Source organism: Kogia breviceps, chromosome 12 (assembly GCF_026419965.1).
Source record: "Kogia breviceps isolate mKogBre1 chromosome 12, mKogBre1 haplotype 1, whole genome shotgun sequence".
NCBI classification, from domain to species: Eukaryota; Metazoa; Chordata; class Mammalia; order Artiodactyla; family Physeteridae; genus Kogia; species Kogia breviceps.
The window spans coordinates 95,791,636-95,805,214 of NC_081321.1; the positions used below are offsets into that span (position 1 = coordinate 95,791,636).

At 58.0% G+C, this 13,579-nt stretch overlaps 1 protein-coding gene across 3 annotated transcripts in view; it reads right to left on the bottom strand.

Annotated features, from left to right (window-relative positions):
• Positions 1-3,740: 3,740 nt before the first annotated feature.
• RANGAP1 (Ran GTPase activating protein 1) overlaps positions 3,741-13,579 on the bottom strand; it is a 41,314-nt gene continuing 31,475 nt past the window's right edge. For all 3 annotated transcript variants that reach the window (XM_067010282.1, XM_059081074.2, XM_067010281.1), the window contains exons 8-16: positions 12,834-12,947; positions 12,366-12,465; positions 12,196-12,280; positions 10,939-11,116; positions 9,911-10,030; positions 8,220-8,322; positions 7,184-7,272; positions 6,791-6,912; positions 3,741-4,748 (exon numbers count right to left, since the gene is read on the bottom strand). In XM_067010282.1, coding sequence (XP_066866383.1) covers positions 4,679-4,748; positions 6,791-6,912; positions 7,184-7,272; positions 8,220-8,322; positions 9,911-10,030; positions 10,939-11,116; positions 12,196-12,280; positions 12,366-12,465; positions 12,834-12,947 — 981 coding nt within the window. In that variant the 3' untranslated portion in view covers positions 3,741-4,678. The remainder of the gene's footprint in view (positions 4,749-6,790; positions 6,913-7,183; positions 7,273-8,219; positions 8,323-9,910; positions 10,031-10,938; positions 11,117-12,195; positions 12,281-12,365; positions 12,466-12,833; positions 12,948-13,579) is intronic.

The following is a 13,579-nucleotide window of genomic DNA, read 5'->3' on the forward strand; positions in this document are numbered from 1 at the left end:
ACAAGAAACAGTGTCACACCACACACAGACTTTTTATTAACATTTATTTGGCTGCGCCGGGTCCTAGTTGCAGCATGTGGGATCTAGTTCCCTGACCAGGGATCAAACCTAGGCCCCCTGTATTGGGTACGCGGAGTCTTAACCACTGGACCACCAGGGAAGTCCCCAGTGTGTATCTTTTTATGTCTGGCTTTTTTTTTTTTTTTTTTTTTTTGGCTGCCTTGGGCTAGTTGCGGTGAGCAGGGGCTACTCTTTGTTGCAGTGTGCAGGCTTCTCATTGTGGTGGCTTCTCTTGTTGTGGAGCACGGGTTCTAGGTGGGTGGACTTCAGTAGTTGTGGCGCGTGGGCGCTAGAGCGCAGGCTCAGTAGTTGTGGTGCACGGGCTTAGATGCTCCGCGGCATGTGGGATCTTCCCGGACCGGGGCTCGAACCCGTGTCCCCTGCATTGGCAGGCGGACTCTCAACCACTGCGCCACCAGGGAAGCCCTGTCTGGCTTTTTAAAATCAGTATTATTTTAGTGAGATTCACCTGTGGTGCATATTATAAAAATTCGTTCATTTTTATATAGCATTCCAGCATTCCCTTCTATAAATATTCCGTAACAGCGGCATGGGATGGAGGCAGGAGTGCAGTCTGCCCCAGACGCAGGTAATAAGGAGGTGTACTGTCTCGGTCTGTCTCCTCCCTTTCTACCCAGAGGCAACCACTTTCATGAAGTAGTATAATTTTACGATATAGGGCATTACATTTTTTTAATGTACCAAACAGTGCATATTATTTTGCAAACTTGTTTCTTTCACTCAGCAGTGTTTTTTGAAGATTTACTCAGTGGATACAGGTAGCTTCTGCATCCGGTTTACTCCTTTTAACTGCTACATATGATCTCGCTGCATGCACGTGCCATAATCTAACTATTCTACTTACGGACATTTGGTAATTTCTTAATTTTCTGGTATCCCTCATCAGGCTGCCGTTGTACTTGTCCCCTCTGTACACATACAAGTTTCTCTCAGGCAGATCCTTAGACATAGAATTTGGGGTCACGGGCTACATGCATTTTCAGCTTTCTCAGTATCTGCCAAATTGCTGTCTAAAGTGGCTTTTATTAGTTTGACATCCCTCCAGCAGTGTGTAAGATGTGCCAGATTCACCTCTTTCCTGGTGTCACCTCTTTTAATCGTATTTGCCAGTCCGGTCTGAAATGGTATTATCTGTGGTTGTATTTCACATTTCCTTATTTTCCAGTAAAGTTGAACATAATTTCCTTTTTTAAAAAAAATTTATTTATTTTTGGCTGCGTTGGGTCTTCGTTGTTGTGCATGGGCTTTCTCTAGTTGTGGTGAGCGGGGGCTACTCTTTATCGCGGTGCGTGGGCTTCTCATTGCGGTGGCTTCTCTTGTTGTGGAGCACGGGCTCTAGGCATGCAGGCTTCATTAGTTGTGGCTCGTGGGCTCTAGAGAGCAGGCTCAGTAGTTGTGGCGCACGGGCTTAGTTGCTCCGTGGCATGTGGGATCTTCCCAGGCCAGGGCTCGAACCTGTGTCCCTTGTATCGGCAGGCAGATTGTTAACCATTGTGCCACCAGGGAAGCCCGAACGTTTTTTTTTGCTCTTCAGGTCTCCTCTTCTGTGAACTGCCTGTTTATACCCTTTGCCCAATTTTCAACTGGATGTGTATTCTCAACATGAATCCTTGTTATATATGTTGCAATGTCTTTCTACTCTCTCACCTTGTCTGTTAACTTCTATGATATTTTTGGTCATTGTTTTTCACTTTTTATTTTGAAATAGGCAAATTTTCTTATGGCTTGTGCTTTTTGTGTCAAAAAATGCTCTCCTGTATTTAATTTTCCTTTAAGAAATATGGCTCCTCAGGCAAATGGATTTGGATCGCTTTGAATCTTGGTGCACGACGGTATCCTCCTAACTGTGCTTCCACCCCGTCCTGGTCCTGTCCCCTGCCCCCTGCCCTCCCCAGACTAACTCCTATCCTGAAAGCTGGGTTTGTCACACGCACACACACGCCCAAACACACGTTCCGTTTACTGGCTTTTGAACTAAGGGCGTTAGACAGATTTTCTTCACTCGACGTCACTATCGGTCCACCCATGGCGTGCACGGTGCACGCCGAGCCGCAGTGGATGCATTTTCACTGCTGTGTAGCATTACGTTGTGCGGCTTTGCTCCTGATCCATTTTCCTGATGTGCCTGTGAGCCACTTCTCGGTTCCTGCCATCGAACAGTGCTGCTAGGAGTGCCTTCGGCCATGCTTCCTGGGGGTTTTCCAGTCTGAGCTTTTAGAATGGAATTGATGGTTTGTGAGCTCCTGGCCCATAGCCGAGCTCCTTTTAGTAGGAACAGCCTGGTGCTGAGCAGGCCCTTCGTATGTGGGGGGGTCACAGGCTGCCCAGGCAAAGGCATCTGTGATCTTGCAGACCCCAAATCACGGTGCTCAGGGAGCTGGAGCCTGTGTAACCTGAGGGTTGGCGTTAGAGTCTGGGGGGTAATTCCCTTTCTCAGTAAGCAGCAAGTAGAGGCCCACAGGCGCCTCCCAGCACCTGGAGCTGCTCTGAAGGGCTGAGCTGGGGTGGGGCGCCCTCCTTGGTCCCTGCGTCCCAGGAGTCAGGCACTGCCGACCTGTTGCGAGGTTAAGTAAACGAGATCTGTGCTGCTTCTCTCAGTCTGGTTTGAAGCTTGGACCCGCATCAGCTAGGAAGGAACAAGGGCCAGCCCTGGGTGGCCTGGAGGGGAAGAGCACCCAGGCCAGAAAACCTTGGACAGACCCCTATTCGGCTCCAAGTTGCAGTTTCTCCATCTCTCACCTATCACCTGTGAAAAGTCCCGTTTGAACCTCAAGACTCCGCTCTTGCGCCCCTAACTCTGACCTCACTGCCCACAGCCCCCACTCTGGGCCACACATGGTCTCCTGCACCAGACTGGGAGCTCCCCAAGGGCTGCACCTGCAGGGCCAGGCAAGGAGATGGGGGTGGAGTTGGTTGGACCTCCACCTGCCTTATCACCTGGGAGAAGGGGAGGGCAAGGGCCTGGGCATTGCTTCTGCCACCCGGCCTAGAAAGATGTTGCTGGAGTAGTCCGTGGCCACTAAAGACACACTACCCCCTAAAAAACGTCGGAGGGACCTCTCTGTCCCTGTGCCTGCTGTCTAGGAGGGGCAGTAAGAAGTGCTGGGCTATTGTCACACCGCTGTGGCAGCCGGAGGGGAGGGCCCCAGGGGAGGTGACCTACACTCTGGGCCCCGTGGCAGCTTCCCAGGCAGGCCCAGGGGCCCCCTGCCTGTGCAGCCCGCAGGGCCTGTGGCAAACTCTGGACACCGTCCAGCTCAGCCAGACCCACCAATGGAGCAGTGAAGGGGCCAGTGGAGCAGTAGCCCAGAGGTCGGGTAAAGGGTCAAGTAGGGCCAGGCAGGTGAGACAGGCCCCAACTCAGATCCTCCCCTGCCCGGAGCAGGAGTCCCACCACTCTCCCCGACCCCTGGGTCGCTGCCCCTCCTGGGTACCACCTGCCCAGCTGTCTGAGGGGAGCTGGCATGCCCATAACAGAGGAAGCATCCAGGTCTGCCCCAGGTCGTGACACAGGGCTGGCCTGGCAGCTCTTCTGCAAGATGGACTGCCCCCTCCTACACACCAAGATGGGGGTCACAGTGGCCATGCTGAGGTGGGACCCCCGGCACCAAGGCCTTGAGAACAGCCCACTTTAGGTGAAAAGCTTCTCAAGTCTCCGCTGCTGCTACACATGACTTTATTTGTGAAGCCCTGGGCACAGCCCAGACACACAAAGAGCATGAGGGGAAGCACAGGTGTCACAGGGCATGCCCAGCCCCCACCCGGCCCCTGCCCCAGGTCCTTAAGGGTGCCCAAGATGCAGCTCAGGCATCAGTGGGACCTGGCCCTGCCCCCCAGGCTGGAGAACAGGTTTGGGCCTGCCCAGATGCGCCCTCCAGCTCGGCCCGCAGGCCTGTTGCAGACACCTCCGCAGCCAGAGAGGGGCCCACTGGGCACGGAGCCAGCACCGTCCAGGCAAGTCCAGCTCCTAGACCCTAGTGTCTGCCCACTGGCTTCTCTTCCTGTCCACACGGTGTGGGTGCCAGGGTCTCGCCCTCTGCTCGCGGCCCCACGCACAGCAGTCTCTGGCCCTCGGGCTGAGGGCTCAGCACAGCGTGGGTGGGTGGTAGCAAGAGTGATGGCTGCAGGACCAGGACTTGGCGAGCCGTCGAGTGAGCAGCCCCAGGCAGGGCAGGAAACACCCAGCCTCACACGGAGGCAACAGCACATGGACAGCAACACCCCAGGCTTTGGTGCAGCCCCAGAGGATAAGGAAGGCGAGGTGGGTGGGGGCAGCCACCAGGGCCTGGCGCCTGCGGCACACATCAGCAGAGTGTTCTCAGATGGCGGTGAGTTTAATGGCAGAGCAGCCTGCAGCCCTTCCGCCTGGGGGCCAGCTCCCCTCCGGCGGGACCAGGGCCAGTCCAGCAGGGAGACATTAAAAATCCGAACCCCGACACGAAGCGCACACCTGCACATACACCGCACCGACGCACATACTCAGGAGACACGGCACACGCGACAAAGACCCTCCCTGCTGCTGGCCAGAGTCCTTCCTCTGAGTCCCCTCCCAAGGCACCGGTCCAGGCCGAGGGATGGGGAGAGACCAGATTTGCGTCTAGACCTTGTAGAGCGTCTGCAGTAGATTGTGGCGGGCAAAGGAGCAGGATTCCAGGGCGCCGTTGGGCCTGCGGGGAAAGACGGGTCAGCAGGTGGGGCGGGCACCTCTGGGCGCCAGGAAACTCAGGCTACAGCAGGGCCACTTTCCCAACTGTGAAGACGGAGTGGGGGCCGTTTTTGAGGTCAAAGTATACGCCAGACTCCACTGTTCTCATTTTCACAGTGACTTTGCAAGGGAGACGTGAGCTCCCACCTTCTGCAGGTGGGGGTGGGTGGGGCTAAGAGGGGCGGGTGAGACACCTGAGGCCACACGGCCTAGAGCTGGCCAGAATACAGGCCCGCCGAGCCGGGAGGGAACCTGGGCCTCTGCTCTCCACCAGACAGGCTCTCCGAGGCCTCTCCAGTGCGCACAGGGCCAGGGAGTCCTCAGCAGCCACTACTGCACGTGTAAGACTGGGCCACAGCGGTCCCACCCGGACCCCTACGGGTAACAGGTTACCATCAAGATCATCAGTCTCACTGCAGAGGAAGAAACGGGTGAAAGATGCTCGGGGGATGGGTGAGCCTGTGGTGCAGCCAGGACGGAAGCCCACAGACACCTTACCCGGTCCCATCCGGGCTTGGATCCCAGACCACTGGGCTAGGACTTGAGGGGAGGGGGCATGCATATCACTCCACCGTCGCTCAGTCACCCCCGAGGCCTGGGGGCAGCTCTTACCAAGCCCCCCTCTTTTAAAGTGGAATAGACCGAGGCCTGCACCGGAAGGCAGGCAACAAGCCGGGAGGAGGCAGCCTGTCAACTGACCATCACGGGCGAGGGCGTCTTCTGGGGGCCCAGGCCCAGCCCAAGGGCCACAAAGGGGATGATGGGAATGCAGAGGGAAGAGTCCCAACCAGGGGCTGGAAGGAGACAGAGGGAGCCGGGCTTCATCAGGGGGTGGCAGGCGGGGGCTAAGGCCACCATGCGGGGACACCCCAGACAGCCCGAGCGAAGGCCCACGGGTTGAGGCAACCGCACCTGCAGGGGGAACAGGTGTGGGGAGAGCGCACCTCGCTGCGGGGAGGCCAGGCTGCAGCCAGCACGAGATCCAGGAGCAGGGTTTGGACTTGCCCTGGACTCCGGCAGAGGAGGGGCTGCAGTGCAAGGGGCGGCTTGGGTGCGGGCAGTGTGGTGGCGGGGCGGGGGGGCAGACACGGCGAGGGAGGCAGGCCCGACTAAGGAGGCGCCGCTGTGCACACGGAGCTAAGAGATGTCAGGTGGCAAAGAGGCCGAGGTGCCAACTAGGTCCTGGCGGACCGGCGCCTGCTCCTCAACCCCACCCCAGGCGGGCTGCCCCACGACACTTCGTCACACGCTCTAAGCACCCTGACTGACGGTCTGGACCCACCAATGTTACATGTCCCCCAAGGCGCGGGCACCTCCTTTCTCCTACACGCCCTCCCACTTTCCCCCAAGGCGCTGGATTCACCGCCAGCGCGGCTGGTCAGAGCTCTAGGAGACAACCTCACCCACCCCTTGGTTGGGCAAATGGGGAGACTGAGGCCTGGGGGTGGCCGGAGGTCAGCTGGGGGCCACACAGGGCCTCAGTGAGGATGGGGACAAGCCTCCCAACCCGCCCCGGATGGGGCCTGAGGTCTGGAGCCTCCTTTTTACTCGACTGTGGCCAGCGCCCCACGATTCCCAGAACGCTCCAGGACGAGGCCAAGGTTTCGTGTGTCTGGGCACTTGGTGTCCCCAGGAGACGGGCCTGCCCCTTCGGCCTAGGTAGCTGAGGGAATGAACACAGAACTGCTCCCAGAGACGCTGCCGGGTGCAGGTCCTGCATCAGCAGCACGACCGTGGGCAGACACCTCCTTTGACCCGGAGCTCGTGTCCTCGTCTGCAAGACGGGGCCGGTGCACATCCCCTGTCTCTCTCGGGGAGACACTGTCCCCGAGCCCTGTGTCCTCAGCTGGGCACAGGGGTGGTGAGACTCAAACACAGATGCCGAGAGCCCAAGAGGTGTGAGGGCCTCTGACACGCCCCAGTCACCAGGCCAGGGAAGCCTCAGCTGACCAGAGGCCTGCACGCGTGGTCACTGGCCACGTGAGCCGATGAGGGCACACTCACTTGGTCACGAATGCCAGCAGCAGAGGGGCAAGGGCCTTGGGGAAGTACTCCTGCTGCACCATGTGATTCAATGCCATCAGGGGGCCGTACAGGTTGGCAATGGCCTTGATCTTGTCTTCACTCTGCAAGGGGAACACACAGCAGAAGCCAGGGTGAGCTTTAAAAGGTCACATGGGGGACCCCAGGTCTCCACCACCCAGTCCCTGCTGACAGCCCCACGGCCAAGGTCAAGCTGAATTCTAAATCCTGTCACGAAGGCCGAGGCTGCTTAAGCAGACCCTGGCCTGGGGACAGTGTGGGTGACAGGCCCCGGCAGGACTCGAGGTGCTGGATGATGCAGCCTCTGGTGCAGCCCCGCCCACGCCCCCGGGGCCCGCGCGCCTTCCAGCGCACCTTGAGCAGCCCCATGTGGATGAGGAGCCTGGTGAGGAAGGCGTTGGAGTTGAAGGAGGATGAGCTGAAGGCCTTCTTCATCAAGGTATCTGCAAGGCAGAAGCAGCAGAGGCCTAAGGGCACGCAGCCCCCGAGCACACAGGCTGGGCCCTGTCTCCTGCGCTCGTCAGGAGGTGCACACGGGGTGGAATGTGGACACAGGTAGCAGACTTAGGGGACCACTAGCACCCGGCAAAGGGCTCAACCTGCCAGCTGGGATACCTCGGCCCTTCTCCGTCCTGGCCTCACAGATAAGACGGGCTTGGGCAGAGATCAAGTGAGGCAGGTCACCGCTGGGGGAGGTTTCAGCCATTCTGGGCGTCGGGGAGGGGGAATGGATGGGAAGGGAGCGGGGAGGCACGGCCAAGGGCCCCGCAGGGACCACCTGGGCCCCCGCTTCCGAGCGAGGCTGTTCCGGGAAACCGAATTCAGGTAACCGGTTCCCACAAACGCCCACGGTGGGAGGGGGGGGGCTCTCAGGGAGCAGACACGGTGACTCCCACCCCCACCCCACCCAGCCTCCCCTCCCACTGACCCGCCCGCCTCAGTGTCACCCACAAGCCTGCAGAAAACCTCCCCAGTGTTTCCACTGCCTTCTACCCTTTCCCTCCCGCCTCTGCCTGGTCCAACCTGGCCACACCAGAGATCCTGGGAAGCCTTGGGAAAGATGCGGGGAAAGCAGGGGGACCTCCAGGTGGAGGGGACTGTGTGTGCACAGACTCAGAGGTGGGGACAAGGGCCCGGCTCTCATCACCCCTCCTCTGAGAGGTCCGACCTTCCTGCGGTGGGCGCCACCTGGCCTGAGTTCTCACCGTATAGAACTGTATGGCTTTGGGAAAGGCCTCAGTTTCCCCATCTGCAAAAAACAGAGAGGCGAGCACCCAGCCGGCTCTACGGCAAGAACCCAGCGGAAGAGCAGGTGAGGTGAGAGTGTCCTGACCCGAGCCCCGGGGCAGTGAAAGGCAGGAGCCATCCGGGCCCCACCCACCCTACGTACCTACTGCATCCTGCACCGCCGACCTCACCGTGGCCTCATCCTTGAACACGGAGGACACCTTCAGGAAGGCGGAGACCACCTTCTCCGGGTCAGACGTGTCGGTCTGAGGACACGGGAGACAGTGGCTGGTCACCAGGGGTGAGAGCCCCAGGGCCTTGGCACACAGCGGGGACGTGCCTGTGGCTAGAGGAGGCCTTGGCGAGAAACGGGCCTTCAGAAGGCAAAGTCACGTCCTGCCTCGTCACACGCTGTCCCCTCAGAGGCTGGCGTGGGCCCGGCCACAGCAGGTGTGCACGCACACTGAGAGAATTCACGTTAAAAATCATTATCCCTGTGGCCCAGCGATCCCATGCCTGCAATCTAACCTGATGAAATAATCCAGAATGCAAACGATCCTTAACACGCAAGGACACTTACCTCAATTTCACTGACAACGGAGAAAAGAGGAAATAATGTGAATCCACAGAAACAGTGGATGGCTTAAGTGCTACATCCACTCACTGAGATAAAGGGCACGAGAAGAGTTTTACTGACACAGGAAAATGATGAATGGTATTAAGTGGAAGGTGGGCCACATGGAGGTTTGCATCATACAATCTCATTTATTGTGGGGAAAAAAATAAGAGTACAGAAAAATATAAACGGGAGATAAAAAGCAAAAATATCAAGCCAGCTCTGCGAGTGGCCCCTTTTATTTCTCTGTATAGACATACCTCAGAGATAACTGCGGGTTTGGTTCCAGACCACAGCAATGAAGCAAATACCGCAATAAAGCGAGTCGTGTGAATTGTTTGGTTTCCTAGTGCATTACTTAAGTCTGTTAAGTGTGCAACAGCATCAAGTCTAAAAAAGCCACATACATGATTTTAAATGCAACTGTCACCTGAGCCTTCAGCAAGTCATAATCTTTTTGTTGGTGGAGGGTATGAAATACTGTGAGAATTACCAAAATGCGACATGATCCAGAGACATAAAGCGAGCAAATGCGTTTGAAACAATGGCACCAACAGACGTGCTCGACACAGGGTGGCCACAAACCTTCAATTTGCAAAAAACGCAGCAACCGTGAAGCACAATAAAACAAGACGTGCCTGTTTGTATCATTTAACCTCTTTAAGCCTCAGTTTTCTCGTCTGTAAACTAAGAGTGGAAGGGTCTACGTTCCGGGTTGCCAAGAAGGTTAGATGAAATCATGCCCAAGTATTCAGAGCAGCAGCCAGCGGACAGGAGGTGCTCGACACCTGTCTCAGAATGAATGAAGTAACGACCCAACCAACGAACAAGTGAGGCTGGAGCCAGAACACAAGTAGACTGGGACCTGCACAGGGGCCTGGGGCGGGACAGCTGTTCTAGAAGCAGCTGGTCCTACAGAGCACACCGAGGGAAGCCTAGGTGTGTGCTCACAGGAGCGTCCCGGGAAGATCCCCGAATCCAGGCACCGCTGAGGTGCCGCAGGCCTAACCCTTCCTCACAGCCCAAGTGTGTTCGCGGTGGCACAGACATCTGCAACCGCTGGTCACACCCATTGACACGTGTGTGTGTGTGTGTTACAACAAAACAACACGTGGCAGTCCCCACACCCCACGTCGACAGTGCCCCCCCCCCCCCAATCCTGTGCTCTGCCTGAACCTTTGCTCTGGCAGCTCCAGAAGCCAAGGCCAGAGCCGGTTTGGCATCGGAAACGCTGTTACCTGTTGGGCTATCAGCACGGAACTCTTGGGCCCGAGGCGCAGCAGCTTCTCCGGGGAGGGGAAGGCCAGGAAGGTGGAGACGTCTGCAGGAGGCGGGGAGGACAGGACAGGAGCTGGTTCCTGGGGGACAGGTGGCACAGGTGGCTCTGTAGAGGTCCAGATCCAGACTCCTTACCCAGAACATACGCCCCTCACGCAGGCCAGTCAAGGCTCAGAGTCCAGAATTCCCTAAAGTTCCCCAAGTGTGGGGTGCCCACAGATGCTGGCCCTGGTCGGCTCCTTGTGTAGGAGCCTCTGGGGTCGGGGCAAGCCACCTCCCTCAGACTCCAATAGCCTGGTGCGGCCAAGTGGATCCTTGCCATGACGTGTGATGCTGCAGAAATGACTCCAGGGCTAAAGTGGCCTCACCAGGAACTAGAGTCTCAGCCTGGGTAAGCACTGCTGGCGAGCACCAGAGGTGCCCAAAGAACTAAAGACGCCCAGTCACTGATGGAACTGCTTCCAGAAAACTGGACAGTAAGTCAAATTCAACAGCTGTTGAATCTCTCCAACCCGAAGTCCTCCCGAAGCTTTATTTGGGAACCTCTGAGGGAACAGACGTGGCAGCCCTGAGTCCACCAGCCTCCCGGCCAGGAAAGGAAGACCAAGTGTCCAATCTGAGTCACCGAACCAGCCAATCTCTGGAATGGGGGCCATCCTTATGGGTCACCAAGATGGGTAGGAAAAAAACTTCTAGTTATGCTTGTTTTTTACCCTATCGTGCAGCACTGCAGTATACAGTTACTGACTGCGTGTAATGTAGCAGCGTCATGTGTGTTATAATTTATAAATGAATAAACACATCTAGACTGAGGTAAATACAAATACAACCACTTTGGATGATTTCCTCTTTCCACAAGGAGTGTGCAGTCAAAACTAGTTTGCAGTCACTGCCTAAGACCATCCCACACCCATGACCCCCGTGAGAAGTGTCTCAAGATTTCACGCTCGGGGGACCAGGGCTCTGATGTGGCAAACATGGAACTCACCCCACTGTTAGGATCCAGAATCTTCCTGGGCGGTGTGATCGACTCCTCTCTTTGCTCTCCCTGCTGTGGCTCCTCCTCCTCCTCCTCCTCCTCCTCCTCCTCCTCCCCCTCCTCCTCCTCTTCTCCATCCTCATCCTCATCCTCGTCCTCGTCCTCGTCCTCGTCACCCTCATCATCACTGCAGAGCAGAGGGTTGGCTAAAGCAGACCCTCCCTGCCCAGTGGCCCGCGATGGCTCCGAGAATCCAAAGGCCCCAGCGGGCAGGAGCCCGCGCGCAGGGCAAGGGCAGCCGCTGCCTCCAGTGTGGGGACACGGAGAGTCGCCAGGGAGCCCCTCCCCCCTTGCTCATCACCCAGGGAAGCCCACGCTGCAGACAAGGAAGAGCTCGATCTCGTCCCTGTCCCAAAGGAACCCACAGTCCCACTGGGGAGACAGAGAAAAGGAAGAACACCGCCTGTCACTGCTGGGGCCCAGGGCCTGGCAGGAACACTGCGCAGGCTGAGACGCCGGGACTGTGCCACCTACATCTCGCTGACCACAGGAGGCTATGGTTAAGGGCGAGGGAGGGGGCTGCCCTGCCTCTGGGGAAGGCTGTTCCATGTCCCCTGGACCGGGAGCCCGTTGAGCACACCTTGGGCTAGCTCCCAGCAGCAGCACTGGGCCTGGCCCTGAGGGACACAACCGAGGACCTGACAAGTGAATGAAGCCAACGCAGAGATTGGAGAGGCAGGCGGAGATGGGTGCTGATGGCTGAACCAACTCCCATCCCGATGGAGGAGGCAGCCGCCCACCACCCCAACCACGGCCTCCGCGAACCCAGGAAGCCCCGCTCGCCTGCATCAATCTCCTCCTACAGTCAAGCTCTAAGGCTGGTTTCAGGAACAATGCCAAGCCCGCCCCCCTCCCCCCCGCCACTACCACGTGTCACTACATCACTGCTGCCCCACCTTGCCCGTCACATCACCTTGCTGATCAAAGGTCATCCCTTCAGAGGCCTCCCCAACTCACCCACTCCAAAGGGTGACCGATCTCAGCCCCCACTGGTCCCTTTGCTAAACATGTGATAACCTGATTATTCTGTCTCATTCCTCGATCCCTCGCCCACGGCAACGAGGTCTCATGAGTCAGAAACCTTGACTGTCTTACTGTCATATCCCTAATGCCCAACACAGTGCCTGGCACATCACAGGGACTCAAGCAACGTTTTCTGAATGAACAAAAGTAGTAACAACGGAGCCACTGATCCAGCTTCCCTACCTGAGGGACGCCAGCACCTTGGCCATGTTGAAGCCGTCCAGCACTTCCTGGAGCTGCTCACAGCCTTCTTCTCCCAGGGTGTTGCCTGCTCGCAGGGGAGGGAACGGAGGATCAGGACGGGGGCTGGGGCCCGCCCGGCAGGCCTGGGCCGAGGCCACCACCCCTATTACCATTGAGGTCCAGTTTCTCCAGCTCCACCTTGTCAGCCACGGCCTCAGCAACAGATAGAGCAGCATCTCTCTTGATTTCACAAAATGACAAGTTCAGCTCCTAAAAAATAATGGGAAGGGGTAGAGGCGAATGACAGAAACACGGGCCAGGAGGCCCGCCACTACTGTGAAGCCTGCGTTTCCCCCTAGTGAGGGTGCGGTATACTTCCGCTATGTCGCAATGACCCGCGCCGCTCTCCTCCTCCTTTCTGAAAAGTCAGAGCCTGCGGCCCGGCGGGGTGAGGAGACGTGCACGGAGTCACAGGCGGAGGGTGCAGGAGGAGCAGGCTATCAACCCAGGCCACCTGCCTTTGAAGGCTACAACCCTACCACTGCCCCCCACAGCTGCTCTGCCCTCGCAGCTGTCACCCCGAGCGCGGGGGAGCCTGGACCCCAGAGGGAGGAGGCAGCCAGCCAGCCAGCCAGCACCTTCAGCTTCGGCAGGCCCCCGTGGACGGAGTCTGCGATGGCGACGGCGCCCTTGGAGCGCACCAGGCAGTCCCCGAAGTTGATCACCTCCACCTGCCGCAAGGTCTTCAGCGTCTGCGGGAAGCGGGGACCAGGGTGAGGGCCCTCCTCGAGCTGGCGCCACACCCCATGCTGCTCATCACACCCTGGCCCTTCTGTATCCAGCCTGGTGGACTCATCAGCTCTTCTTGTGGCCCCCAGACGGCCTCCTGGCCTCCGGCTAAGCCCCCTTCGTGGCTCCCTGTTACTCACGGGAGCGCGTCTCAAGGAGTCAGCAAGGCCACAAGGTCTTGCCTTCCCCCTCCAGCTCCTCCAGCCCTCCAACACACCTTGAACCGGGGCCTGTTCGCACCAGGACCAGCGGAGCATGGCTCCTCCCATCCCTGGGCCTCCCCATGTGCCACCGGCCCCTCTGCCTGCAACACCCCTCCCGCCCTCCTTGTCCAGACAAAGTCCACTTGTCCTGCAGAACTTGGCCAAAATGTGACCTCTTCCAGGAAGCCTGCCCTGCGTCTGACTAGAACTTCCTGTGTGCTCCCCAACCCTTGCTCACGTCTCTGCTAACACCCACGGTGGGCCTACTAGACTCCTGTGGGGTCATGGAGCCCCATGAGGTCGATGGGACACCCAGCCAGCCACTGTGCTCACGGTCCTGTGCCGTTGCTGATTAGCTACTTCCTCCCCTCCTCGAATTAGGGGTTCCTTGA